At 45.3% G+C, this 27684-nt stretch overlaps 3 protein-coding genes across 5 annotated transcripts; 1 reads left to right on the top strand and 2 right to left on the bottom strand.

Moving 5' to 3' along the window:
• Positions 1-28: 28 nt before the first annotated feature.
• ANKRD66 (ankyrin repeat domain 66) lies at positions 29-8625 on the bottom strand (the record flags this gene model as incomplete). The annotated part of the gene is made up of 3 exons (XM_084283287.1): positions 29-717; positions 6915-7143; positions 8487-8625. The coding sequence occupies 3 exons, from the start codon at positions 8623-8625 to the stop codon at positions 537-539; spliced, it is 549 nt and encodes a 182-aa protein (XP_084139413.1). The 3' UTR covers positions 29-536.
• Positions 8626-12955: 4330 nt separating this feature from the next.
• PLA2G7 (phospholipase A2 group VII) lies at positions 12956-24828 on the top strand (the record flags this gene model as incomplete). 3 transcript variants are annotated; one of them, XM_084283320.1, is made up of 11 exons in its annotated part: positions 12956-13162; positions 16647-16771; positions 18365-18515; positions 19086-19179; positions 19739-19807; positions 20199-20346; positions 21374-21487; positions 21670-21761; positions 22200-22373; positions 23004-23152; positions 23525-24828. In XM_084283320.1, the coding sequence occupies 11 exons, from the start codon at positions 13108-13110 to the stop codon at positions 23626-23628; spliced, it is 1275 nt and encodes a 424-aa protein (XP_084139446.1). In that variant the 3' UTR covers positions 23629-24828. The 3 variants fall into 3 exon arrangements, with proteins under 3 accessions (XP_084139446.1, XP_084139445.1, XP_084139447.1); XM_084283319.1 differs by lacking the exon at positions 12956-13162 and adding an exon at positions 15104-15362; XM_084283321.1 differs by lacking the exon at positions 12956-13162 and adding an exon at positions 15196-15366.
• On the bottom strand, positions 13797-15105 carry IMP3 (IMP U3 small nucleolar ribonucleoprotein 3; the record flags this gene model as incomplete). The annotated part of the gene is made up of 1 exon (XM_084283322.1): positions 13797-15105. One exon carries the CDS (start codon positions 15103-15105, stop codon positions 14551-14553), a length of 555 nt encoding a protein of 184 aa, XP_084139448.1. The 3' UTR covers positions 13797-14550.
• Positions 24829-27684: the final 2856 nt, after the last annotated feature.

The raw sequence follows: 27684 nt of genomic DNA, 5'->3' as shown, positions 1-27684 counted from the left end.
AAACCAAGTTACTCAATCTTTAGTGCATTTCCCCAGCCAGTGCAGGTGATGTCGATGTGCTATCTTCTCTAACTAAATTAAGAACATTTCATTAAAATTCTTTGAATTAAATTATTGTGAGTTAAATAAATTATTGTTGTCATTTCTTTTAACTAATTCTTTTAGTTAAATTACTGTCAATAAAATAATTTAGATCTGGTCTATGGACTAGCTGTGAAATGGGGACAACAGTATAAGAGCACTGTGTACCTAAAAATGCTTCTGTATTTGCTGACTGAAACTACTTAGCTAAACATATTCATACCAATTTTGTTTTAGAAATCATTTCTGCTGTGGCTGTGCATATATACACAGATATGGACAGAAAGTCTCCTACCTACTCCCTAAGACCAACAAAATTTACAGTACATTATAAAGATGCATTGTTGTGGCCAGCTGCTTCTGTTGTTCATCCATATTTCACCCTGCATCTGAGGTCTGCCAGTGTTTTTGCTCTGCACTGCAAGTTCTCAGTGGTACCAAACAGGCAGGGCACACTACCGCTTTCCCATTTTCTTTCGATTCTTCTTTTGAACAGAGGTTGTGTAGTTCTGCTGAGCACATGATGAGTTTCTCTTAAACTCTTCTTTCTTGAGTTCCCAGTCTTCATCTCTCTGGTCCACAGGAATTCCTTTCATTGCAGCTGTCCTGAGGTAGTTTCTGCTCTCCACCTCTGCTCTGGGGAAGAAAGCAAGAGTTTATCTTCAAAAACAGAGCATGACATAGTCACACCACCACTCATGAGCAGCCCATCCAAAGTAACAGATCATGGTCAAAACACTATTGCCAGCAATCCATGAGAAAACCCTCAGGGTCACCCCAAATCCAACGGGATTCATCACCCCAAGTGACCAGGTATTCATATGGATTGAGGTGGAAAAACTTTGGTAAGGATCTATGGTGAAATTCATGCTGTAATCATTGGAAACACAATTGTAGCACAATTTTTACACAACTAATGCAAAGCTCTCAGACTGATCTAAGAGCACAAATTTTTGTGCTGTTAAAAAGACTTAAGCACATTGCAATGCAAATGCACACAGCAATTTAATTCACAACAACCACAACATTTCAATTTTTTTTAAATGTTTTGTACTGCTCATTCATGAGTACTAGATTTTTTTTGTGCCAAAACATCAGATCTGAAAACCACTGGAATCTCGGAGAATTTGGACACAGTTATTCTTTACAGATGATCTTTTAACTTCACAAATACTTTATGCAATTCAGTCCTAAAATTTTCCTAAAATTTGCATTCAAAAGCAGATTTAAACTTAATAATTCATGCCTATATCTGTTTTTAAAATAATAACTAACATCAAGCAATGTCATAGAACTAAGGCTGTCTGTAGAGGTTCAAATTTTGCATGGAAAAACCTTAAGTTATGCGAAAGATACCACTTTCTCTAGCCCTGTATCTCCATATACAGATAATTCACAACTTTATTCTGGTTGCTGGGGGTCTCACACATGTCTTTCAAGTTATTGCCATGATTTCAAGTGTGTGAAATACGGATTTCAGATAGTGAGCCATCATCCACCCAAGCCCTGGTATTTCCAGCTCAGCAGTGAGCTGGAAATTGTCCTCTGTAATTTTTGTCCTCTGTAAAAAGCTCTCATTTTTTCATGATACTCGTATATTTTCTGTCAAACAAACATAGTCCCAGATCTTCACTGAATGACACTGTATGTGTCATTCAGTGTCAGAATGGAAGCCTGAAAATAAGCATACTTCACTGTGGTTTTTCCTACAGTCTTGAAACAGCAGCTGATTTCATTACACTTTCCATTGCAAACAAGCAAAGCAAATTTAAAAATACTTTAATCAAGACCAAAATGAATATGTTTATCTGGGCAGAAAAAATATGGAATATGGTGGTTATTATTATCATCATCATCATCTTAGTTATGGTTTTGTTAATCACAGCTTTCAAATATTTTTCCTATTAAGTGTTAACTTTACAATCTTGATACTTGCCTGGCACTGACACAGTCAATTACCTCAGGAAAAAGTGACCCCAACTATAAAACAGACAGCTACTTTCTGCATTTTGTAGGCAGTGAGGCATTTTAGAAGAATGAGTATGCCTATCCTTCATGTCCAAGTTACTGAAAGGTAAAACATCTATCTTTCAAAACTAACAAAAGAAGCAAATCAGACCTTTTATTTCTCACAGTAGTGGTTAGCATGAGACAGTACTGAAAAAAACAAGAGCCGCTGTGGTGGGCTGACCTTGGGCAGCTGCCAGACACCCACCCAGATGCTCTTTTATACCTCTTCCTCTCCACGGGCTGCAGCATGGAGATCTGCTCCATGTGGGACCCCTGGGCTGCAGGGGGACAGCCTGCTCCACCAGGGGCCTCTCCACAGGCCACAGGGGAACTGCTGCATGCCTGGAGCAGCTGACACACTGACAGCTCACCCAGGTGTAAGAACAGAGCAGTTCTGGTGGCAGGGACCTACTCATACCATCAAGTCCAGCTGCCTGACTGCTTCAAGGCTGCCCAAAAGTTAAAGCCTATTACTGAGGGCGTTGTCCAAATGCCTGTTGAGCACTGACAGCCATGGGGCATCAACCACCTCTCTAGGAAGCCTATTCCAGTCCTTGACCACCCTCACAGCAATTTTTTTTTTCCTAAATCTCAGACAGGGAGCAGAGGCCAGCACCTCCCTCTCCATCCCCCTCCTCAGGAGGCTGCAGAGAGTGCTGAGGCCGCCTCTCAGCCTCCTCTGCTCCAGGCTGGACAACCCAAGTATCCTCAGCCTTCCAGCCCTTACATGCCTTCCAGCCCTTACACCAACTTAATTGCCCTCCTCTGGATGCATTCAAGGACATTAATATCCTTTTTATCTTGTGAAGCCCAGAACTGCATGCAATAGTCAAGGTGAGGCCACAGCGAACGCTAAATATAGCTGTAAGGCCTGTCTTAGAGCTGGCAAACCATTTTGTCTCCCTGCAGAGTTCTGGTTTTGTAACGGTTTATGGAGCCCTAATGAAAATATTGCCAAATATCTGCAAAAACTTGTTTTTCTGCCATCTAGCAACACCCTCACATCTGTGCTGGGGTGTCCCAGCTGAGAGCACAAAGCAAAGCCAGCACAGGGCAAAGCCAGGAGCTCTGCACAGAGATGCGTTGCACAGCATAGGTTTAGTACATATGTTTGTGCATATATATATGTATATATATTTGCCCTGGGTTCATCTAGAGGGAGCCTCTGCTGCAGTTTGGACTCTTGGCTCTTTGCAGGCAGGATGGCAGCAGGCATAGGCCACAGGTCTCAGAGCTGCCCTGGCGCTGCTCCCAGCAGCTCTGAAAGCATCCAAGGTAAAGCCATGGTGCAGAAAAAAATAATAAACCTGATGCAAATTGTTATTCATAGGCAGCTGTGCATTTGAAGGCTGGTTTCAATGCTTTGCATGTCCATGCAAACCTCGGTGAGTGGTGCAGAGACGCTGTAGCAGAACATTCCTAATATTTATGTGTTATTAATAGTAATGTGTTGATACGTGTAGTATTTACATGTGGATGCAAACAGCCCTCAGCACGGAGCAGTCACTCTGGCTGCATGTGGAAGCGTGTGTTCATGCAGCCAGCAGCACCACAGGCAGGCACACAGCATGTAAGGTGCATGGTGGTGGAGGCAGGAAAGGCTGAAATGGGATCTAGGAAGGATTTGGGTGCTCCTCTCACTGTTTAGACACACACTCCAGCCCTGCATTTTGCACAGCCCTCAGGCTGTTATTCTATAAATTGCCTTTTCTCTCTTCATACTATTTTGCATGACAGGCAAATATTCAAGACTGACAGTGCTGCTGTGTAACAAAATATTCCTCACATTTACATCCCAATGCAGCCAGCAGGGTGACCAGATCTACTCTGCACTGTGCAGCATTAGCACGCACACACAAACTTCATTTTGTGTCTGCAGGCACAGCAGTACTGCCCAGCTCCTGCCAGAGCCTCAGCAATCCCTGAAGATGGACATAACTGCTGGACCTTCTGCACATCTGCAGAAGCAGAAGGTAATTTAAAAATACCAGTAATTCCTCCTAGTTAATTCTATCTGCTGATGTGAGGAGGTGAAACTGTTGCATGAGGGTGGACACTTCCACCGTGGCTGTAAATTACACAGGTTGGGCTTATAAAAATGGCTCCCAAGCTCCACTGACAAAGTTTTGGCTGCTCGGGCTGCCTGCAGGCTGCATTGTTCCTGTGCAGTGACCATACATTACAACCTGTCCAAGGCATGGGCATTTAAAGAGTCTTTCTGGTTTGTAAATTGTCACAGCCCTTAATCCTGCACCTCTCTCAGGTCTCTATGGTGGGAGATTTGCAGCCCTGCTTGGTCTGGATTCCTGAGCCCACCAAGGGACAGACACTGGGTCCATCTCGCTTCACTGCACTGTCACCTCCTTTGTGTCACGGTCACCAAACCTTTTGCAGCTTTGCTGTAGCTCAGCACAATGAGCATTCACACCCTTTCCTCCTGTGAGCCACACTTCTGCCTGAGCTGTGCATGGCCACAGGGTGACTCAGACCAGCATGTGGCTCTGAAAGGCAACTATTCACTTTTTCTGCCCTAAATTAGTCATTCACCTCAGAAAACCAGTCACAAGCTACATGAGTCGCCTTAGGCTGTCACCTCTCCGCTCATCTGGTGCCTCAGACTGGATGTCAATCATCCCATCAGTCTTCCTGTCAATCATCCCATCAATCATCCTGTCAATCATCCCATCAATCTTCCTGTCAATCATTCTTCCAGCTGCCTCCACCGCCCATCCCAGCCATGCAGGCACCTCCGCCTGCCATGGGCATTGTGTGATCCAGGCAACCTCCCCCTTGCTGTCACCTCACCACCTTTGCTCTCAGGCACAGCCAAGTGTGGAGCAAATTCTACACCCTTGGCAGAACTCGATAAACAGGAGTTTGTGCTGAGATCCGTGTAAACACGACAGCAGCTGAACTGGGAGTCAGCTGCTATAAATGATTCATCGAGGGGAACAAGTCTGAAGACTTTTCACTCTCTAGGGAAGAAAGTTACCTGTTCAGAAATTTACCTGTTCGGATACAGAAACTATGCAAGCAAAGACCCAAGGACAGTATAAAGAGAAAATCCTCATTATGATGAAAGCATTAGGATGGATGTGGGATGGGCAGGTAACATGCAAAGGTTGCATCCACTTCCACAATAACCAGAGCTTAGAAACATGAATGTGTGGCTCTCCTAGAAAGTTGTTTGCATGACAGTTTGGCACAGTTCGGGTGTCTGTACCTATGGGAGGACACTGATGCTGTGTCAAGAAAAAAGGGGGGAAGGAGCACTTCAGCAGGAACCAACAAGCTGCAGAAGTACAGCAGAAAGCTAAGAGGTTTATGGGGTTCATGAAAGGCGATGCTTGGAGGAGACTGGCCACCACAGACATTTGCACAGCCTCATTGTGAACGTGGCAGCATCTGTGCTGAATTCCTCGATGATGGGGATGTCGCAACCAGCAGCCCTGAGCCTGGGAGGTGGAGAGGAGGGGAGAGGCCTTGCAAAAAGGACAGTCAGCACCAAATCTGCACCACGGACCTGTACATGTAGTTTGTACGTGGTCTTCAAGGCAAGCTGGAGACATTGGGTTGGATATGTGCATATAGGTGATTTGTATGGTGCCAAAGCAGTCTTGATAACATCACAACAGTAAGAAAGATTCCAGTTACAAACTACAGCAGGGCTGCAAAATCAGAGAAAACTTCAGGGGAGGAAAAAGACCTTGGGTGCTCTCAGCCTTGGGACTCTCAGGGAAACACAAATGAGATCTCTTGCCCAGGGGCCCCTGTTGGGCATGTTGTGGAGTCCTGTATAAGGCTCTGAAATCAAACTTATCAGAAAAACAAATAAACAATCAAACAAATAGACTTGTTCCAATAACTGAAGTTATGTATGCCAAGACTGAGACTTGAGATCTATTTCAATACAGATTCACAATTCACACAGATGAAAATAATTTTGAGCCAGATCAGTGGGGATATGTCAGCTGAAAAACACAACTGGTTATTTGGAACTATTAAAAGCTTAATACTAATTGCATATGATGCCACAATGATAACTGTAAGGGTTAAGACAATCAGGACTTTTCCAGAATTGGAAAGCAATACTTGCTAATAATGTGGCCACCTTACTAACAGATCAAATGGTAAAATTTTCAATAGTTATGTAAAAAAATAACTAAATGTATGTCAGTTTTTACCACAAATCCTGTACATACACTATCATTACCTGCTAAAGGGCTGTTCTTACACAATTTAACCTGTGCAGTCAGCGTTCACCACTCTAAGAGGTTAATATTCGTGGCATTGTTAGTTCTTCCTTTCACTTCTATTGCTCAATAATCGCTTTGTAACATCCTTACAAAAACAATGATGTCATGAAGTTGTAATGTTTTTGAAAACATACCAAGGCAAACCATAGAAGGCAGTGCAATAAGAAAAGACTTCCCAATGGCTTCCCTGTGACAAAGAACTGCATTTGCTTATCTCTTATGCATTCAGAGAATCACAGAATCATTAGGGTTGGAAAAACCCTCCAAGATCACATGCTCAAACCATCCCCCTTCCACCAATGTCACCCGTATGTCCCTAAGCACCACGTCCAACGTCTCCTTGAACACCCCCAGGGATGGTGACTCCACCACCTCCCTGGGGAACCCATCCCAATGCCTGACTGCTCTTCGTGAGAAGAAATGTCTCCTCATTTCCAACCTAATTCTCAACAGCTTTGACAGGTTTAGGCAGAAAGATGAATAATGCACTCATATTCATTCTGGCCCTATATATGCCACTCAGGATCATCGTTGCCTACTGTGCTGGGAACAGCTATTGCTACTCACGTTTCTAAGAACTTGACACACTCCTTGTGTCCATAGATTTCCGCGAGCCTCCTGGGAGTGTCGCCAAAGAGGTCTTCTGCGTCCATGGCCGCGTGCAGGGAGTGAAGGGTGCGAAGCACACCCAGTCTGCCCGACTCGGCCGCAAAGTGAGCCGGGGTCCAGCCTGCGTCGCTCCTCAGGCAGGGGCGGGCACCGTGAGCCACGAGGAGCTTAATCATCTCCGATTGCCCTAGTGTGGAGAGAAAAATGGGGAGAAAACCACCAAAATTAGGCCTTATGCTTTCAGGCTGAAGGAGACAGTCACCGCACACTTGGTCATGACTCCCTCCAGTCATGTTTTACCCGTGGCCTGGCCATTTTATTTTTCAAATAAGGAATACTCCTTGGAAAATGCTGATTTCCTTTTTTTTTTTTTTTTTCCAAAGTAAATAGCTTCCAGAAGTATTTTACAAAAAGAACAGCAACAAAATCAAAAAGCTTTCTGCTGCTTTCTGAGCAGTACATCCCAAGTGGTAGGCTTGGCAGTGCTAGGCTAGTGGTCTTAGAGGTCTTTTCCAACTTAAATGATTCTGTAACTGCAAGTAGTCCTTGACTAATTGTCCGTTTACTGTTCCATTTTTTCATTTTTTTTTTTTAGTTCAAGCCAAAATAAAATTTAACATTAAAAAGTTGTGAGCAGCTTTAATTAAAAAAAAAAAAAAAAGTTTGATATGAGAGAGAGAAATAACTTGTTTTATTTCAGCTTCACATTTTTCTAACTTGTGGTGTTGCCAAAGAAGCAAAAATAAAGTTATTTCTACCCTGCTGAGCATGGCCTTTGCTGAGTGAGGCTGTTCCCAGTGGCATGCAGACCACACCAACATCTCACCATCATCCCACAGTAACCCACCACTGTGTACATGTGGTTTTCCTTGGGGAAACAGATTTCACTACTTGTTTTGGATTTATCAGAGGACAATCACAGCATTTATAAGTCCTCATTCCCTGATTTCACGTTTTTACAGTTTACATTTTACAGTTTACATTTTTACAGTTTGCATTTTAGCCACATTAATATTTTATATATAACGGTTATGTAAATTTTTATATAGATGAAACAGCTTTATGAAAATCACTCAGTTCCCTATTTTGTTGCCCAAATGAGAAATCCGTCAGGTGTAAAACTTGGTACCAGCTGTAAAGCAGCAAACTGATTTCTGAGCAAAGGCAGGCATCAGGATCTGAGATCCCAGCATATACCAAACACTGCAGCACACATTTTACGCTGTGTACAATTATAGAGCATCTGTATTGTTGTGTTCACATCTTTCCAGGGCTGTAAAGGGATATGTGACTTTAACAGCTCTGGTCCTGTGTTAAAGATCTCTTTGATGATAATCCCATAAATTATCTTGTGGGCACAGATCCTGTTCGAAATTATATTGCCTTTCTCTTTTTCCTCATTAAGGACAAAGGGATCTGATACAAACTGTGATGATCGCCAGTATTAATTGCTATCATAGCAAGACAACTGCAGTCGTGATGCCTTTTAGGACACGGTTTGCAGAGGTGACAGAGCAGGGACACTCTTACCCTTCGCAGCAGCCCAGTGCAGTGGGGTCCTGTCGTTCCAGTCCACATCCTTGTGATTTGGGTCGCAGTGCCCCTTCCTCAAAATCTCTTTCACCAGGTCGTAGTCGCCCACAGCCACGGCTTCGTGGAGCTCCGACATGCTGCACACGTCAGAAAAAATCTGGTAAAGGGCAACGTCGTTTAGTGTATGCTTGTTGATGCATCAGCTCCTCTCATCTTCAAGCATTTTTACTGGGTCAGGCAGTGTCTGGGTTGAAAACAAGACATGCACTGTGAGAAGCCAGGATTTATCCAGAAAAAAAAAGGAAAGAGAAATGAGAGAGGAAGAAAAAAAAAAGTATTTATTATCAAACCAGCGATCAAAGACTGATGGTGATGTTTCGTTTACAGTCGTGGAAATCTGGAGCAAAGTGCAGCCCTTTTTTTCAAGACTCGTAGGCAAAACCACGTTGCACTTCTCAAGAATGTTGCTAAAGAGCTGCCAGCTCAGGCCAAACATTGCCATCGATCTGTTGTCACACACTTACCCTGGAAACTGGCTCCTCCCTTGCCAGTGCTGCAGATTTGTTACTGGCAGCATTTTAGTGTAAGGAAAGAAATGTCTGGCGAGTATCTCCTGTGCTCTTTTGTGCAGATAGCCTAGTTGTAGCATGTTGCCTAACTGTGCCAAGTTCATCTCCATAGCTGTGATTTCCACTTTCCAGTCCCATAAAACAGACCCAAATCAAGACATGCAAGCAGATCTTCAACCCCTACAAGGCTGTGGGCTTCAATGAAAAGGGAAGACCTTTTCTAGCTGCTTTGCTGGCAGGGCACTGAAGCAGCTTGCAAAGATCCCTACAGGATCCCATCACCCTGCGGATGGAACTACTGCGATATTTTCTCCAGTCTGGCCAAATCAACAGGGACAAAGCTTTTATATTCCCATACCAACACCTAGTCTTGAGCCAATTAGTCCAGTCCCCTTCAGAAACTGGAAGAGTTTTAGGACTTTATCCAGTTTCTGCTTCATTGACATTTGCTTCATGGAGCACCATTCACAGCTTGCAACTTGGACGAGTGTAATTTCCATGCTGAGCACATTATAAAGGACTAGCATCAGGGCTCGCAGAGGCTGATGCAGGGAGGTTCCCAACCCTAGGGGCTGCATCCTGGGAGCCAGAGGTAGATGAGGAGGACGCATACATGACAGGGGACCATGTGTACACAATAAAAAATATAATGGGTTTTGGTGCTCCTCAGTGGGTCACAGAAGTAATATTGGCTCGAACATATCTGTTACTTCAATCATTCATTCACCTCCTCCTCCTTGCCTCTCACTTGCCTTGAAAAACCTGTTCCATGATTAATCAGAGGTCTTCACATTAGTCCTCCGACACCTCTCATTGGCATTAAACCTACACTGAAAACGATACTGAAAAGTACATCCAGCACTTCACTGAAATGAGCATTGGACAAAAACACAGATTAAAAAAAAAGTATCATATTTTCACATACTTTTCTTGTTCCTTTCCAAGGAAATGCCAACAAAATTCAGCAAAATGTAACTGGAACTTCAAGCACCCTTCTTTGCTAACTTCAGATCATGCTCATACACACACAAAGGGCGAGGAACTAAACCCAATGAGCCCACCCCACAAGCTCAGCAGCTCTCCGAAGACAGTCCGTGGGTTCAGTTTCCTAAGCAATTCAGACCAGTTTGAATTTTACCTACCCTCCATGCCTCCCTTTGCTAGCCTTAAGGCTCACGGGGCTGTTGATCCCTCTGAAAGCTGACCTTTTGTTATCAGTGCTGGGTTTAGGGTTAGTTCCCAGCCTGCAGACCACACTCATGCACTGGGCCAAGCTGTCACCATCAAGGAGGCAAACGCTGGGGCTCTGCAAAGAGGGATGGGGGCAGATCTGCTCTATTAGTAGGGACCTGAGCTCAAAATCCACCTTAAACCACTCCAGCAGTGGCACCCAGAAGTGGGACTCGCTTCCTCAGGGTGCTGCTGTCCCCTTTTTATGTGATTTTAAGATCAGATTCAGATTTTTGTGCAGAGACTTTGAGCCAAACGGAGCTGCTCTGACCTTCCCCATCCTCCCTGGGATGTCATGGGGGGTCCAGGTGCTGCACCCAGCCCCTGTTAAAACTCATCCCTGACACACAGAGGGGACACCCAGCATCCGAACAGCCGTGGGGTCCTCTTGCGAGTGCAGCATTTTATTTTTTGGGAGGGGTTGGAGGTGGAATGGATCCGTGCAGGAGACTCGTTGGCAAGGCCTGGGGAAAGGTCTCTCCCAGAAAGATTGTCCCGTCTGGAAAGTAAGGCAAAGTTTGGTCCCTCCCCTTCGGGAAGAGCCCGGCAGCCGCTCTGCCTGCTATGGGAGACGTCCTCCTGCGGGACCAGCCGCCGGCCGCCGTGCTCTGCAGGGCCACGGGCACCCAAAGGGGCCTTCGAGCAACTTCCCAAGCCATCGAGCTCCTTCCCAAGCCAGGGACAGGAGCAGGGGGTGGCCAGGACACTGCACAGCAGGTACGGGAGCGGCAGGCACTGGGGAAAGGGGAAAAAAAGAGCCTGGGAAGAGTGCAGGGAGGAGCGACGGGGCTGGCAGGGGGATTTTAAGGAGTTCTGCGCCGGATGAAGGCTCGCAGTCTTCCTCTTATCTGACCCCAAATCCCCGCGTGTCCCTGCAGGATGACAGGAAGGGGAGAGGGTGCGTGCCCTGCTGGCATTTAGGGTGTCGGGGTGGGGAGCAGCAGCGCTGGGCTGCAGCAGGGGAAGCACAGACCGGAGGGAAAGGGAAAAAAAAAAACAAACACATCACAGTGATTAAACGCTGCTCTGGGCTTCCGGGGAGTGAAGATAGCATTAAGATAGGCAAAACTGAGACAAGAAACTGAGCTCCCTGCTCCACGTGTGCCCCGCTTGCAGCAGGGTTTGGGGTAGATGTCCTCCAGAGGTCCTCCCTGACCCAAGTTCTCCGGGGAGCTCGGTGCCAGCACCCTCCTCACCCCATCGCCTTTCTGCAACGCTGAGCACTAGTCCTGGCTCCTACCAGGGCTGTCGGGGAGAGGAGAGAGTGTTTTGGGGCCATGGCTTTCCCCGGTGGGCTTTGACCCTGCAGGTGACTACGTGGTGGCCTCAGGCATTAATCACAGCAGGACCTGCCCCATAACCAGCCTGGACCTTACCCAGTGACACAGCACCTCCAGCCTGCACCAGGGCTGAGCCTGGAGGAAGGATTTTGGGGCAGAAACCAAGGGTAAAACACAGCCTGGGCTTACACCGACTGACTGGGGATGTGGGTGAGAGCAGCCAGCAGCTGTCAGGATATCCTGCTGGGGACATCACCCTCCGACGGGCAGCTCTCGGAGTGGGCTGGAGATGCTCAAATCTCCAACTCTGGAGTCATTGTTGGTGTCCCCCCCCCCATATTTGAAGCAAAGAAAAATTGTTTCAGTGACTAAAGCAGGACATTTAAGAGCAGGGGCCGGAACTGGGGCCCTCAGGCTAACGCTGTCAACACTGCTTTAGGGTGTTTTTTCCCCAGCCCCAGTGATGTTCACATTTCAGTTTAGTTTTTGGGGCAGGAATTAAGAGGCAGTCCCATCCCTCAGTGATGAGCATTGCTTTTTGGTTCAATCTCCAGTGCCAAATTAGCAGGGGACATACTTAAACCTCAGTGATGCCTCTAGCCACTGGGGAACAGCTTGTGTGGCACTTGGCTATGGGGTTACACCGTCCTTCCCCAGCCTGCAGTGCTGTCTGTGCTCACGGCAGTGGGATACCACTGGTTACTGAGGGGGACATCATCCGAGTTAACCACCCCAAGATGCCCGATTTGGGAGGCCACTTCCACGTGCAGTATTGCTGTTTACTGGAAAAAGCAGCTGAGATCAGCACATTTGCCTTTCAATGACAGCCTGGGCCATTTAGTCCCCGCAACACAAAAGGCAGCAGTGTGAAGGACTCCTTCTTCCATGCTCCCACACATTCCCCGGACTCCGTTCCTCCTCCCCTTGGCAGCCTCCAAATAGAGAACAGGCCAAGGCCAGGGAAAAAAAAAAAAAAAAAAAAAAAAAAAGCAGAAAACAAAAGCCCGAACCCAGCGGCACTGGCAAAACCTCCCTGACCACTGCCTGCTCTAGTACGTTTCCTAAAAGGACCACAAGAATTTAATTTCTGAGGCCGTGAGAAGGGAGCAGGAGCGTTGGATGCTCCTGCCCCACAGAACAGCTTTGTAGGGGCCAATTAGCCCCGAGGCAATTAGCCTCCATTTAACAACTTATACTCCTGTGTCTTGTCTCTCTCCAGCTGCAGAAGACACCGGAGACTCACGAGCAAACAGCGTAAAGCTGTTTTGGGGCCAAAGGAGCAGGGTGGTGAGGAAACGCTGCTGAGGTTTCCAGCCCGACCGCCTCCGTGCTTGAGACCTGAGATTTCCTTTTCTGCTCTTCCTTCGAGGGGCGGACAAAGCAGCTCAGCATCCGAGCAGCAAAACGCCCTACTCAGGCTCCTGGACAGCAGCACACATCACTGCGCCCTTACTGAAACTCTCCTGGAAGAGTAAAGCGAAGCAGACCTCGTTTTCACCCGCACCCGGCTTGGGCACCTCCTGAATTCCCCAAGACACGATGACTTCGCTCTGGACGAGGGCTGGCAAGGTGTTCACAAAAAGTCGTGCTTCAGGTAAGGAACACCTTCTCCATTTGTATTTTTTACCTGAGCAAAGCGTGTGCCCCGAGAAAGACTTCTTAAGGTGTTACAGGTAACATTTTTTAGCAAAATTAATGTAAGCATAAATTGGAGTTGTTCATATAATCAAGTGTAGTGGGGAAGTCCCATCTCTTTTAGGGAGATGTGCCCCTTTCTTAACACTTATTATTGCTCTAAAAGCTAACACAGTTTAATATATCTGGCTTATGACACTGGTACAGATATAAACATTTAGTTTGCTTTCTAAAAAACCTTCTTAAGAGGGTTTCTGGTCCTGCCTCAGCCCCCAAACACCACTTACCCAACGCCCCTCCTGCTCAGGGCAGCCACACCAGCGCGGCCAGACCCAGAGCAGCCACGGCTCCCACAGCTCCGCTCCTGTTCTGCTGCCAAATCCTTTGGTCGCCCAGGGTAACAGCAAAGAAAGCACTTCTAGAAAGAGCACTTTATAACTCTGTAATAGCCTGTAGCTGGAAAAAAAAAAAAGTTACGTAAAAGTTACATAAAAAAAAATGTTCTGTAAGATGGCAAGCAGGGCTCACTGGAGTGTTTTAGAATCACTAGGAAGACTCACGGAAACTCCATCATAAGGCAGCACATGCATTTCTTCAACACCATAAACCAACTTGGTTTATTTTTGCTCTTCTGCCCTTTTTTCAAAGGGGAACGAAGCTCCTGACAGCCCTCGAACTGCTCAGGTTTGCTTTCGCTCCAACCCTCCCCAGCCAGAGCCCCCACAGCCACAGGGCTCAGCCCTGCCAGTCAGGCTTCCCCTTGTGACTTTACACAAAAACATTAGCTTTTACTTATGTATTTATTCCGTTTGGGGGCTACAACTTTTACAGTCCCAGAAATTCACTCTTCGGCCTCTTTGCTGACCGCAAACCCCCCTGAGTTGTGCTGGGTGAAAGCAGAACCTCCCAGGACGAGGCTGCTTTTGGAAAGTGGTGTCCAGGTCACCAAGCGGGGTGGCATCAGTGCTCTGTCCCCAAACAGGAGGCTTAATGAAAGCGTCCTCCTGCTGCTTGGCATCTGAGGCGTTGAAATGGCAGTGCCAGGCTCGCAGAAAGCTCCCTGAGAGCGCTGTCCTTGAGGGATGCACAGGGCCGGGTGTTTTCGGAGTGATGTCTGAGCAGTTTGTGGTGCTGTCTCCCCATGTGGTGTGGTGTTAAAAAAGGAATGTCGATGATAAAAGCAGCTGTGCCGACAGTGAGCGCGTCTCCTCCTGGGCGTGTTTTGGGGGATTTCAGGGGTTTGGCGGTCGACGTCCATCGATTGGTGCCATCGATTCGTGCGCTGTGGCAGTCGGCGTTCCTCCCGGAAGCCAGCAGGATGGCAGCCACCCCCCGACCCACGCATCCCTAGGCGGCCAGGTCGAAGTCGTCGCGCTCCTGGTTGTAGTCGAGGACCTTCTGGCGCAGGCGCGAGCCGTCGGCCCAGGTGATGAAGTCCTCGACGGCGCGCGGCACCAGCAGCGCCGGGTCGGTCACCACCTCGGGCCCTACCCGCACGTGGCCCTGCTCCACGAAGGTGACGGCGTGCCGCAGGTCCTGCGCCATGCGCAGCTTCAGCAGCACGCAGGGCAGGCGGCGGCGGCAGAAGGAGGCGGCCGACACCTTCTCGCACAGAGCCAGCGAGCGCCGGGAGCTCAGCACCCCCAAACCATACAGCTTGCCCAGCAAGGCGGAGGCGCAGCGGGCTCGGAAAGCATCGCTGGACGGCCCCAAATCGCGGAGGCGCCGGGCTAAGCCCCGCACGGCCCGGGCTAAAGCTTTATAGCGAGCCCAATCCTCTCGGCGACCCAGGCGGTAGCGCCGCAGCGCCCGCACCTCGGCCACGCCGCTCGCCGCCTCCCAGCTCACCAGCGACAGCCGCCGCAGCAGCTTCTGCTCCGGGTAGCGCAGCCGCCGCACCATGGCCGCGGCACGGGAAGGGCGAAGTGGGGCGGAGACCGCGGCACCTTCCGGGGAGGAGCGGGTGAGAGGCAGCGGCACCGGGGCTGGAGGGGTTGGGCCCGGCCCGCTTGGGCTGGGCTCGATTCGGTTCCGCGATTCGCTTGGGCTCGATTCGGTGCAGGTCGATTCGGTTCGGCGCGATCCGGCTCCATTCGCTTCGGCTCGGCTCTTCTCGGTTCGCCGGCGCTGCCCCCGGGCAGATGGTTGGGAATTCGGTGGTTTGTGCGTGCTTTAATTGCATCCTTCTCTCCGTTTTTTAGTTGGTTTTTATTCCTAAATTAATTCTTATTTTTATTGGAAAGTCCCACCTTCAAGTTCAAATTGTATTATGTGTTTATTTAAAAGCTTTATTTCGAAATTCCTTCTTATTTTTACGTCTTATTTTTAAGCCTATTTCGAGGCTTTATTTTTATTCTTGTTTTGAAGTCTTGTTTTTAAGCTTGATTTGAGGTCTTATTTTTAAATTTATTCTTATTTTTATGTCTTATTTTTAAGCTTATTTTGAAGTTTATTTACATTAACATATTAGTATATAATATGATCTATGTAATATAATATGATCAACATATGTAATGTCAATATAATGCTATATATACTATTAATATCATTATTGTTATATTAACAATTTAAGCTTATTTTGAGGTTTATTTATACTAAGCTTATTTTGAAGTTTTACTTTAAGTTTATTTTGAGGTTTTATTTTAAAACTTATTCCTATTTTGATATTTTATTTCGAAGCTTATTTTGAAGTTTTATTTTGAAGTTCCATTTTTAACTTTAATTTGATTTTGAAGTTTTGTTTTGAAGTTTATTTCTATTTTGAATTTCATTCCTGATTTTGATTTTAATTTTATATTTCTATTCATTTTTGTTTTATATTTACATTCACCTTGTTTAATTTTCCAACATGCTTTATGTCATTGTCCTACCCTGCAGGTGGGATGCAGCCTGGCGCCCCAGGCAGGGGCAGTGCACCCATTGCCCCCCACATCTGCCCCGTTCCCCACCTCCTGGGTGTTGGGAGGGCCTCAGCCCCCTGCCCCAGCCGTGCAGACCGGGCTTGTTTACAGGGAGCTGCAAAAACCCCAAACTTCCCCTCCTGCTTCCCGTACCGGGAGCAGGTCTTGGCGCAGGGAACCCGTTGACCTATGGCTTGGGCGCCCTGCTGGGCCCTGCGCTGCCACATCTGGGTGCCCTGCGGCCTCTCCACTGCTGGGTGTCGCCCTGCCTGGGGCCTGCCACCACCAGCACTGCCACCACCACCATGCCGAAGGTGTCAGATCAGTGTCTTGGGGTTTCAGAGCTCAGATCCTCAATAGCAGCTGCTCTTGTTGGCCTAATCCTCAGTTTGAGCAGTCCCGGACCTTTAACGCGCTGTATTTGTTTTATCTCTCAGGGCATATGGTCTGCTCACGTACGTCACAATGAGTACAGATGCCACAAAGGCCCCAAATTCTCCTGATTTGTGCTTTTTTTTTTTTTTTTTTTTTTTTCCTCCCCAGGCCTGTCGGCAAAGGCGCCAAAGGAAATGGGCAGCAACAGCGCTGAGAAGTTTTACAGGATCCCCGAAGGGAAGGGGCCGCACTCTGTGGGCTGCACGGACCTGATGACAGAAAATGCAGCTGAGGTAAGCGCTGGGTTCACCCTCTTTTGGATTTAAGGCTCATTGCCAGCCTCACAACTCTGGTTTTGTGGGGGAATCCGGCCAAAGGTGTGAGCAGAAGTGCAGGATGCGTGCAGGGCACATTTGGGTGCCTCCAGGACATTAAAGGAGGGAGACACCGCGATGGGAAGGCAGGAGCAGTGAATAGCCACCTGGTGGGCTCACTTAGAAGTTTCTGTTTCAAATCCTCTTGGTTTTGAGTATTTTTTGTGGGAAGACTGTGCATTTGCAGTACAGATTTGCTCTTTGGAACAGCTAGGTGGAATTTGTGGCCTGTTTGCAGTGGTTATTTGTAGGTTTTCCTCGGCTCTGCTGAGCTTCCGCTCTATTAGCACCCAAGAGTGATTAGCTTCTCTTTGCAATCAGCCCCTGTGTTTTTCGTGGATGAGCAATCTGCATAATGGCAATTCTCTCAGGGATAGGTAATGAACCTCTTTCCTTTCCTGGTAAACTGTCACCTGGAGAAATTCAGCGGGACTATTCTGGGATTGAATTGATGTCATTACCAGCCTGGATGGAGGCTCCGTGGTGTCCTCCTTAGTGCTCATCGTGTCAAAGGCTGATTGAAGCTTGATGAGTAAATGGAAACAAGATTCATTAAACAAGCTTTTGGTGCACGCTGTGTATGAAACTGATAAATTTGCGCTCAGAGGAGCAGACTCGATTCCAAAGCTCATGCTCACGCTGCTCTCCCTGGCTCATGTACCTTGCCTGCAGTTTTAGACTGAACGTATTTAAATAAAGCCACAGCAGGAGCCTGGCGGTGCGTTCAAGCAGCGTCTTGCACACACCTTGTCTGCTGGGAGATGTCCTTGAAGAGACCACATTGGTACACTGCTGTGTAGGAAGAATACTGGCGAGGGGAGGACGGGGAGCCTGTGTGGTTCCCCCGCAGACTTGGCATACAAACAGCAAGAGGAGACCCAAGGCAGCAGTAAGAAATGGAGGCAGAGGAACACAAGTAATAAAATTGGTTAGAAAGATGGACTTTACAGGCTTGTAATCATCCTGGTGAGGAGATACTGGAGGAAGAACAGTAGTTACTGCACTCCTTTGCTGCGCTGCTGTCCAGGTGCTTTGCTGACAGCAGACAGAGACATTTGCTCGGGTTAGCTGGGAGCACGATGGCCACGTTGAGGCCATGCCCCTGGCTGCCCAAACCTCATCTGCTGGGCCACACATCCAGATACTGGTCTCGGAGGAAAATCTGACCTAATCCAGTGGAAAACTGTACTTCTGGGAGGGTCGGTTACCTTTCCCCCAGGTTAGCAGGGTGAATGAGCTTGGTAGCAGCTCCATGAGACATTTGTGTGAGCATCGCTGCCAGGATGCCAGCTGTTGTACTGCTTCAAGTCATTGTGGGGACAAAATGACAGCGACATAGGACTGCCATCAAAGCTCAGCCTGCATTGAATAATAATATTCTCATGAGATTCTCCAAATTCTCTTGAGCTGTTTTTCTTGCAACTGAAGCCCTTGACATAAATGTTTTCATCTTCCCTCTTTTTCATCATATATTAAGAAATAAAAAAAATATATATATTTTTTTGATCCTAGGGAAGTTTCTTACGCCTGTATTACCCTTCATGCAACACCACAGATAACGAAGAGGCACCGTGGATTCCAGATAAAGAGTACTATCAAGGACTCTCCGACTTCCTTAACATGTACCGGGTTGTAGGAGAAAGGCTTTTCCAATACTACGTTGGTGAGATTGGTTTACGCTTTATTTCTTGACAAGGGCACGAACTCTATGCGAGCAGCATGTTTTTGACTGAAAACTAGTTTCTCCCAATGAGGAGCGTGTGTTTGGGAAGGGTTTGGGTGTCAAGGCTCAACGCTGGACATGACCCACTTTTGCAGGACCACGGTCCGTGATCGCTGTATGTGGGAGTGTCTGGGTGGTTATGGGGAAGCTGCCCCTATTTCAGGATTCAAATCACAAGGGGAACTTTGCAGACATACAAGAGTCAGATAGATGCGAAATTCTGAATACAAACAGAACTTGGATGCCTGGCTGCTCCTAGAAATCTGTTCTTGTGGGGTTTAAAGGGTTGGCCTTGTGCTAGGCTATGGACAGGAGAAATAAAACATCTTTTTGTAGAATGTGTTTGCAGAATCATGTCTTCGTTTATCTTCTGCATTTTAAGATTTGCTACCTTAATCTTTAGATGACCTTTCTGAAATCACCAGGCTTGTTCCTGTGGGATCTCTCCCACAGGAACAAGTGCTGTCTCTGATTTAAGTGATAATGACACACGCTTCCATTTTTATGTAGGTTCTGTGACCTGTCCTGCAAAACCAAATGCTGATTTTAAGCCAGGAGAAAAATACCCACTCCTCGTTTTTTCCCATGGACTTGGAGCTTTTCGGTAATTCAGCAGTTTGTTGACAAACTATTTTTGTCGTCCATGGAGACAACAGTCTCTAAGAATGGTTCTGAACAGATTTTCAGTAGGGGGGTGAGATCCCTGTGGAGTCAAAAGAGATGTGAAGAACAGGCTGCTGTGTATCTGCATGCTTCCACTGAAATCAATGCCAGGAAATAAAGGCAGGGTTGGTTTCTTTATTTCTGCTTCCCAGGTATATATATTTTAGGGGTGCAGGTATTTAACCATGCATAAATACATTATGAGGACTAGGTAGTTATCTTTGGACAGCTCTTTGAAAATGCAAAATGCCCCATGTGCTACTTTAAGAATTATTAACATTTTCTGATGAATAGGTACTGAAACAGTAACAGGGTGCAGTGCAACAAAAAGCACCCTTGGGTGACTGGCATACAGCAGCCTGCTCTGCTCGTTAGCAAATTAAAGCAGAGACGAGAAATACAGAATGGGGGCTAGCACATACAGGGTGCAGTGTTTAAGGAGCAGTGCAACTGAACTCATTATGAATGTGTGTGTATCACCAGTGTGGTTCTGATTGCAGGACAATCTATTCTGCTATTTGCATAGAGATGGCTTCTCAAGGCTTCATAGTGGCTGCAGTGGAGCACAGGTGGGTATATTGTGTGCTCTTCAGTTGGATGGAGAGAAGCTTTCTGGTAATAAATAGTTACATGTAAAGATTTTTTTTAAAGGAGTAACTAGTATCTCACATTCAGCCCCAACCCCTTCCCTAGCTCACTTCCTAGCTAACCAAAGGGAGATAAATTTGAAGCCCTTTAATGCAAAGTCCTGTGGCACGTATCATTTGTCATTCTTCAAGCACACTATTTTTCTCTTTTATTGGTAGAACCTGGCAAACGTAATGGTGGGGGGAGTTTTGGTGGGGCAGCACTGGTTGGGAGCTTGGATTTCTTGAAGAAAGTGAAAGCTAAGGCTTCTTTTGATTTCATCCCGAAGAAATGGAATACATCCTCAGAAATAACCTTCTGTTGATATTGCAGAGATGAATCAGCTTCAGCAACGTATTACTGTAAAAAAAAGTCTGTTTCTGAAACAGAGGAAGAGTCTACACCAAACATGGAGAAGGAGTGGATCTACTACAGGAAACTAAAATCGGGAGAGGAAGAACGTTGCTTGCGTCACAAGCAGGTACCCTCCTGGGGCTGCGATCAAGTGCTGCCCAGCCCTGTCTTTAAGCGTTGTTTGTGTGGCCCTAGGCTTGCTGTAGCTTTTGTTTACTGCTGCCAGCAAGATGAATCATCGCTGCTCTAAGGGGGATGTTTGCTTCACCACCTCTGACACACTTTGACATGGATTATAGCAGTGTAAGCAGTGCAGACTTCCTGATTATAAGCAGCATCCGTGCTAGATGTCGTGGTCGTGGCGATAAGCTCCTCCAAGCACAGACCTGACCTTTAAAATATGGGAGTGCTTTCTTCCACCCAGCACAGACTCAAACGGGGAAGTGTTTATCTTGCAGGGCCACACAGACAGCAGCATGAGTGTCCCTTCCTGTGTGCATTCAACATCCTTCTTGTGAGTCCAACTACACAACATCTGAGCTTGCAAATAACATGCAGGAGCTGTTGCCTGTATGTTTCTCTAGTAGAGAAGCCAGGAGGTTGAGATTTACTTGAAATTCGGTAATAAACAGATGTCTCGCTGGCTGGCTACGCTCAGTTGTTCCCAAGGATGCTGCTGCTCGTTGGTTCTTTTCGAAGTTTTGTGTGTTTTTTTTTTGTTTTTTGTTTGTTTGTTTTTTAACTAAACATATGAAAATCCAGAACGCTTCTTACGTTGAAAACCTGTATTGGCAACAGCTATGTTACGTTTTTTTAGTAATGTGTATGTATGTAAAATAGGAAGGGCTTTGAGGCAGTTTCTTGCTTTAGGTACATCCAGCATAAAGATGCTTTCAGAGCTATTGTGCAGATGGGACAAGTGGAGGATCTACACAAGAGCTTCAACAATTTGGGGCCCCCAAAATTCACATTTGATCAAAACTTCTCAATGTTTTGTTTTACAGATCAATTCTACAGTTCAGAATAGTGCTTATTGTACCAGTCCCTTATATTAAAAAAAAAACAAAAACTAATTTTTGTGTACAACAAGCCAGAAAAAACAGCAGTTGTCTGATAATTCATTCTACTTCTGTCCCATCTTTTCTGTCTCCCAGGTGCAGCAGAGAGCACAGGAGTGCATCAAAGCACTCAACCTCATTCTAAAAATCAATTCAGGGGAGGAAGTAATGAACGTACTGAATTCAGACTTTGACTGGAATAAGCTAAAGGTGAGTGAAAGTTGGCAACTTCAATCTGTTAACCACCTAATAAAGCTTCTGGGTTTCCTCTTCCGTTTCTAAACGGCTTCCTGTAGACTATTCTGAAGATCACACAGTAGATGAAAAACTTATTTGAAAAGAAAAAAAAGGGGAAAGAAAGTCTCTTACAGCACCTGGATTTTTTTTAACAGGATTCTGTTGATACTAGCAGAATAGCTGTGATGGGACACTCTTTTGGTGGTGCTACAGTTATTGAGAGTCTCAGCAAAGAAATTAGATTCAGGTAAGTATGTGAAACAAAGAAAGGGACATTTGGCACTCAACAAGCCTGGAGTAGGGAGCCTGACCTAAGATCCCTCAGCTACAAATTAGCTCTTGAAGAAAAAATGTTTGGCATGTCTCATTTTCTTCAACTCGTGCTTCCTTCAGCTTTGGGGATGCAGAGGAACACAATAGCTGTATTGTATTTTCCCATGATATTGTGGAACCTTGCAGAAGCTCCTGTGCCCAGCTGCACCTGGCAGCGGAGACCAACAAATGCAATAATGGATTAATCCTCTTCCCCCAGAGTAGAAAACATTATCGCTACAAAGTGATTAATTAACGCGTTTACCTGTTCAGTATCATCAGTTTCCCCATGTCTGCTGCAAACCAAAGCATGCTGAAAACGTCCGCACAAAGCTCTCTACCTGTGACAATATCCAGATGTTGTTTTTGGCAGGTGTGGCATTGCTCTCGATGCGTGGATGCTCCCAGTGGGCGATGACACTTATGAGAACAGTGTCCAGCAACCGCTGCTTTTTATCAATTCTGAAAAATTCCAGTGGGCCGATAATATCTTAAAGATGAAGAAGCTTAGCTCCAATGACTCAAACAAGAAAATGATCACCATCAAGTAAGTGCCAGGCATCCACCATTTCTGTGGTCAAGGATGAATCTTTGTTTACAGAACTTATTCTCTTGTCAGAGCTGTTCAGTTACAGGTAGCTGCAGGACAGACAGTCACTACTTCCTCAGGGCCCACATTTTCACTGCATGTTTATATTAGATAGCAATATGTCTGCTACAGGGGAGACAGAGACCTTTCTCAGCACAGGTGGTAACATTAAGACACTGCAAGGTGTGCATTCCTCTGTCAGGCACAAGCGTTGCTCTGTACCTCATCCATCTGCATTTGGGCATTTTAAATAGCCCTCTGGGTGCAGTTGTACACTCCCCTAATAAAAGCACCACGCACAGGGGTGCAGACAGCTGTATAATGCACTTAGGGCAAAGAGACAACCTGGTGATCTCAAAGTTTTGCTAAGCCTTCTTATTGCTGTTGTGGTTATATAGGCTAAGCACAAACAGAACTTCCTCCCTTCTGTGGTTATGGCACAATTTACTGCTAACCTTGCACTCTCCTGAAACTAACCTTTGTTTGATAAGATCGTGTAAGATGTGTCTGGCTTTCAGGAAGCCTCTGTCATCTTTTAATCTAACGCCTACATTCTTATGAGCCTGTTGATCAATTCTGTGTTTGCAGAGGGTCAGTGCATCAGAGCTTTCCTGACTTTACCTTTGTGAGCGGAGAAATCATTGGAAAGTTTTTCAAACTAAAAGGAGAAATAGATCCCAATGAAGCTATCGATATAAGCAATCATGCTTCATTAGCCTTCCTGCAGAAACATTTGAGTAAGTATCTGTTGATTCATGTCATGCTTTGATATAAACATGTAACTCCTTTTTTTATAACCACCATTTACTACAAGTTAAATCTCAACTTACTCTTCACTACAAGTAAGTCTCAGAAAAGTCTAAGCAGAAAAAATGCAGACTTGAATGAAACTCTAGAAAACGTTACTTCTATAATATAAGCAACTCAGAGGAAGAACATCTGAGTTTCAGTACATTTGTGCTTGTATGTAAAAACTAGGAGCGTGTATGACTGCATCCCCTACTTTGCCAAGTTGATTCATGTATCCTATTTAATTTTTTGGTATCATTTTACAGAAATCCAACAACTTAACTCATTACCATTTGGGTTTTCTTTCCCCCTATTTATAGGTCTTACGAAAGATTTTGATAAGTGGGATTCCCTCGTGGATGGCATAGGACCCAATGTTATTTCTGGTACCAACATTGACTTATCTCCATCTCAAGGCGAATAAGGAATGCGAGGAAGTACTGTAAATACCACAGGAACCAGGACACTAATTTTGGCCAGATATTGCTCAGATGTGATTGCACTGGCCTCCAACACAGCTTCTGGGGTGCAGAACAACAACAACAAAAAAATGATCCAAATGTAGAAAGGTTAAGTTCAGATGTGTTAGTGGGATTCTCAGAAATAATACCGTAACAAGGTAATTTCTGCTTTATAGGCCGGGGGGGGGGGAGGAGGAGGGAGGAAATCACTTTATCGTAATTTAAATATTCTGTTTCTCACCTAGAATCAACTATGCAGAGATAAATTAAACTACCAGGAATTCAACTAAAGTTCTGCTTACCAAGCTTTAAGTCAGTTTGCATCCAACAAGCCTTTTTATTTTTCCAGTGTAAGAAGAAACTAATTTATTAAACTTAATTATTTCAGCTGTGCTCTGGGAACAGCTGGGAGTTGGGGCAGATTTCTGTTCCTTCTAGTTAGAGAGGTACCAGGAGGAAGCTCTTCAGAACTGTCTGCTTAAAAGAAGAGCTACAGTAAAAGCAACAGGAAATAGGTTAAGGTAACAGCACAGCAAGGAGTTTGTTCTGACATGTGACTTTTCATACAAACTTATCCCACTTACATTTTTAAGATCTGTTCATGCTGCCACACTCAGAAGTTTCCATTCAAAAAGCTGCTGAAATGGTCAGTGTAGTAAGTGTAATCCCCCCAGGCAAAGCTTTAAGCATGGTCTCTTGTATTATTCTCTCTATTACCACTACTATCTCTATATTACTACTGTCACTCGGTGACACGTGAATAATTCTGCTGTAGATGAACCTGTGGAATAGCTGTGTCAGTTCTACCTGCTCCCTTTAAAGAGGGGCATGCAAGCATAGTTTGATCATGTTGTCCTGTACAGTTGTAATACTCTCTAGAGACTCATCTTTGTTCATTTTCTGGCATTGCTGTCTGTATGTGTCAGCAGAAAAAGCTGGCTGTGTGGGTGGCTGAAGGCAGCTCTGATTTTTAGAGCAGAACTCTCAAGTTGCCACAAGGAAGAACTATTAAGTGAATAAGCCTTGCAAGAGGGGGACTACTAACTGTAGCCTATTTGTTTCAAAATAAGGTTACAAACAACTTCATTGCTTGCTCCAGTTGTATTTTAACTGTAATTAAATATTTATATAATGTGTGATCTTAACATGAGATTGCAATGATATCTAAGGCCTGTTGTTCAGAATTTAATTAAATTCTTTACAGCCTACCACCGTGTCTTGTCTCTACTAAGGGGATCAATATGCAAGTGTTAACTGAGCGAGTGCTAATGCTCAGGATCTACTGTAATGCTCAGCAAGACAATTATGTTTGTAATTCACTGTGGCACTGTGAAAAATCCACAGCCCCAGAAGAGATAGAAGAACCTACATTATACAGAAGCATGGAACAGTAGAAAAAAAAGCAACCCCTTTTCAACACATGAAGGGTGTGGTAAGCTGCAGCTGGGTGTAGAAGTCCTTACCACACTACACATGCAGCAAGCATAACCACACTGCTAGGTCTGCTTGATTTGGAGATAAAAGGCTTCAGCGTTTGTTACTGCCATTGAAGGCTATGTCACAAACACGAATTCTGTTTTGTACACAACTGTGGAGTGTTCCAAAGCATTTGGCATGGCTCATGGTGCTCTAGAGAATGACTCTGGATCAAAACAGAAGCAGGAACTGCAGGATGTGCACAGCCACATGACCTGCAGACACACAGTACCTGTGACAGTATGTGGTACGTATCACACTGTATTGGGGCAAATGCATAGGGAAAGAAAGCCAGTCGTTAACAAAAGTTAACAAAACCCTGAAGAGCATGCCCCAGTGTCAGCTTTATTCCAGCTTCTTCCATTGCTTTGTAATAGCACCAAATGCAAGACTTCCAGTGCTACACAACTGTTTCTCTAGAGAAACAAAAACTATCCCAATCCCCTCCCCATAAATACCCTGAACTTTTCTAGAAAAAACAAACAAAAAAAAACCAAGAATGCAACTTTTCAAAAAGCAAACAGCAGAAAGCAGTGTTGTGCGCCACAGCAGCCTATACAGCAGTAACTCACAAGAAACTTGTTCAAGAAGAATCCACTGACAGCCAGGCATAAGTTAAGACAAAAGCATTCAGTAATGAATGCCCGTCAAGAGGCACATTCTTGTTTAATTAAAGACAGCACAGCTTTAAGACCGGTCTGCCAGCAACCACTAATTCTTTGACAGGGAATTATGGCAATAACAGGCATTTGCTCAGTTCGGTAGAAGCAGCATTCAGTGTTTTGCTTGTAGTCTTGATCCCATTAAAACCCATTTTCATGGCAATGGAGTGTACACAGGTACTTGCTTTAAGCTTCACGTGGCAAACATCACTTTCAGGAATGCTGGAGAAAATAAGGATCTTCAGATTTTTCAGATTTAGCTGAACCGCAACTGGTTTGCTTTTCTATAGAAAACACAAACAGATCAGATCCATCAAGATGTTTCTGTATACGTATATAAATGAATTAATATCTCAGGTCATAGTTCTGTAAAAGCCTTCAGACACACTACCAACATATTAGACCATATTAACCACCTACTCATGAGAAGTTACTGCAAAATGACATGACAGTTGAAACACCTGAACTGTCCAAGCAGATGAGGCAGGCAGTGCTCCCAGATTTCATTTGTGAGTTCAGAGGCACACCATCCCTCAGTGGGCTTATAAACCTCAGCGAGAGTTTTTGCATCCTGTTGATCTGCAGGGCCTTTGCTCACGTTCACTCAGCTGTTGCTAAGAGGGTGTATTTGAAACCACACAAAATACGCACAGAGGTCATATTTGGACTGTAATAAGGCAGCCAAGGAAGAAAAAGAAGATCAAAATAAAGTTGTAGAAACTGCAAACATTTCTCTCTTGCTGTTTCTGGTTTTGATATAAGATGGCATCTGAGTGATGCAACTGAGAAAGGATGTGTAGGTTCATTAGTTTAATCAAGTTCTCTTCACTACCACTTTTATTTTTGCCACAACCCACAGGTCAGTCAGCTTTCGGTAGGGTTGTACTGAAATACAGTTTCCAATCACTGAACACACAAAAACTACTTCCAGGCAAGCTTAGTTCAGCCTTTCTCAGGGAAACACAGGTCAGACACAGGAACAAGCTGCTCACAGCAGTTCTGCAATCTCCACCCTTGGATAAATTCCAGACCTGAGTGGAAGGCCCCAAGCAGCCTGATCTATTCGGCCCTGCTTTGAGCAGGCACAGGTACAATAAAGGTCCTTCAAAAGCCCCTTTTGACCAAAACTGCTTCACAATTCCATAGATTATGGAAACGGTGCGTGATTTGAAAGCACCTGTACTATTCCCTTTGATACACAGAAGAGATATTCACCTCTTACACTCCAAAATTTAAGTAACATTAAAGATGTATGTGCACCATTCACAAGTTATCCTTGAAACAACTAAGATAACACAATTATGAATTTAGCTTCAGAGACCAAGGTCTCCTCAGGAACTGGAGCACTGAAGAGCCAAACTACAATTCTTAGTAGAGTCTGACCAGCAGTCCCTCACCTTGCCTCCAAAAAGTGAACAAAGCAATGTGTTGACAGCAAAAGCCCCCAAATTCTACCAAAATCTGTACCACAGATAGGTATCCCACCCCAGTTTGCCCAAGAGTCTCAGTCCAGTAGGTTGAATAAATTCTAAATTGATTTCTAATCAAGACATCAGCAGCTTTCATCATTTGCACTCACTATAAGAAAATTTACAACAGTATTAAAGAAAATACCTGAATAAAAAAAAAAAAAAGGTATTTCAACTGTATTTTCTAAAATAAAGCAATTACTAGGTAATTAGAATACATCTAAATCCTGAGCAGACAACCTCTTTGGGAGCTTAATTAAGGTAATCTTACCTTGAAGTAAGCATTCCTCCAGTGAGGACAGCGTGTTTTCTGCTGCATGGTTAATTGCCTAAAGAAGAGGATTCTGTTAGGAAGCTGGCACCATTGCCAAAATACTTCCCACTGAGGTGTTCCTTTTAATATTAGACTAAC

Source organism: Netta rufina (assembly GCF_964035555.1).
Source record: "Netta rufina genome assembly, chromosome: 3".
Lineage (NCBI taxonomy): Eukaryota > Metazoa > Chordata > Aves > Anseriformes > Anatidae > Netta > Netta rufina.
Note: the sequence above shows the minus strand (reverse complement) of the source record. Positions and strands in the feature narration are given on the sequence as shown.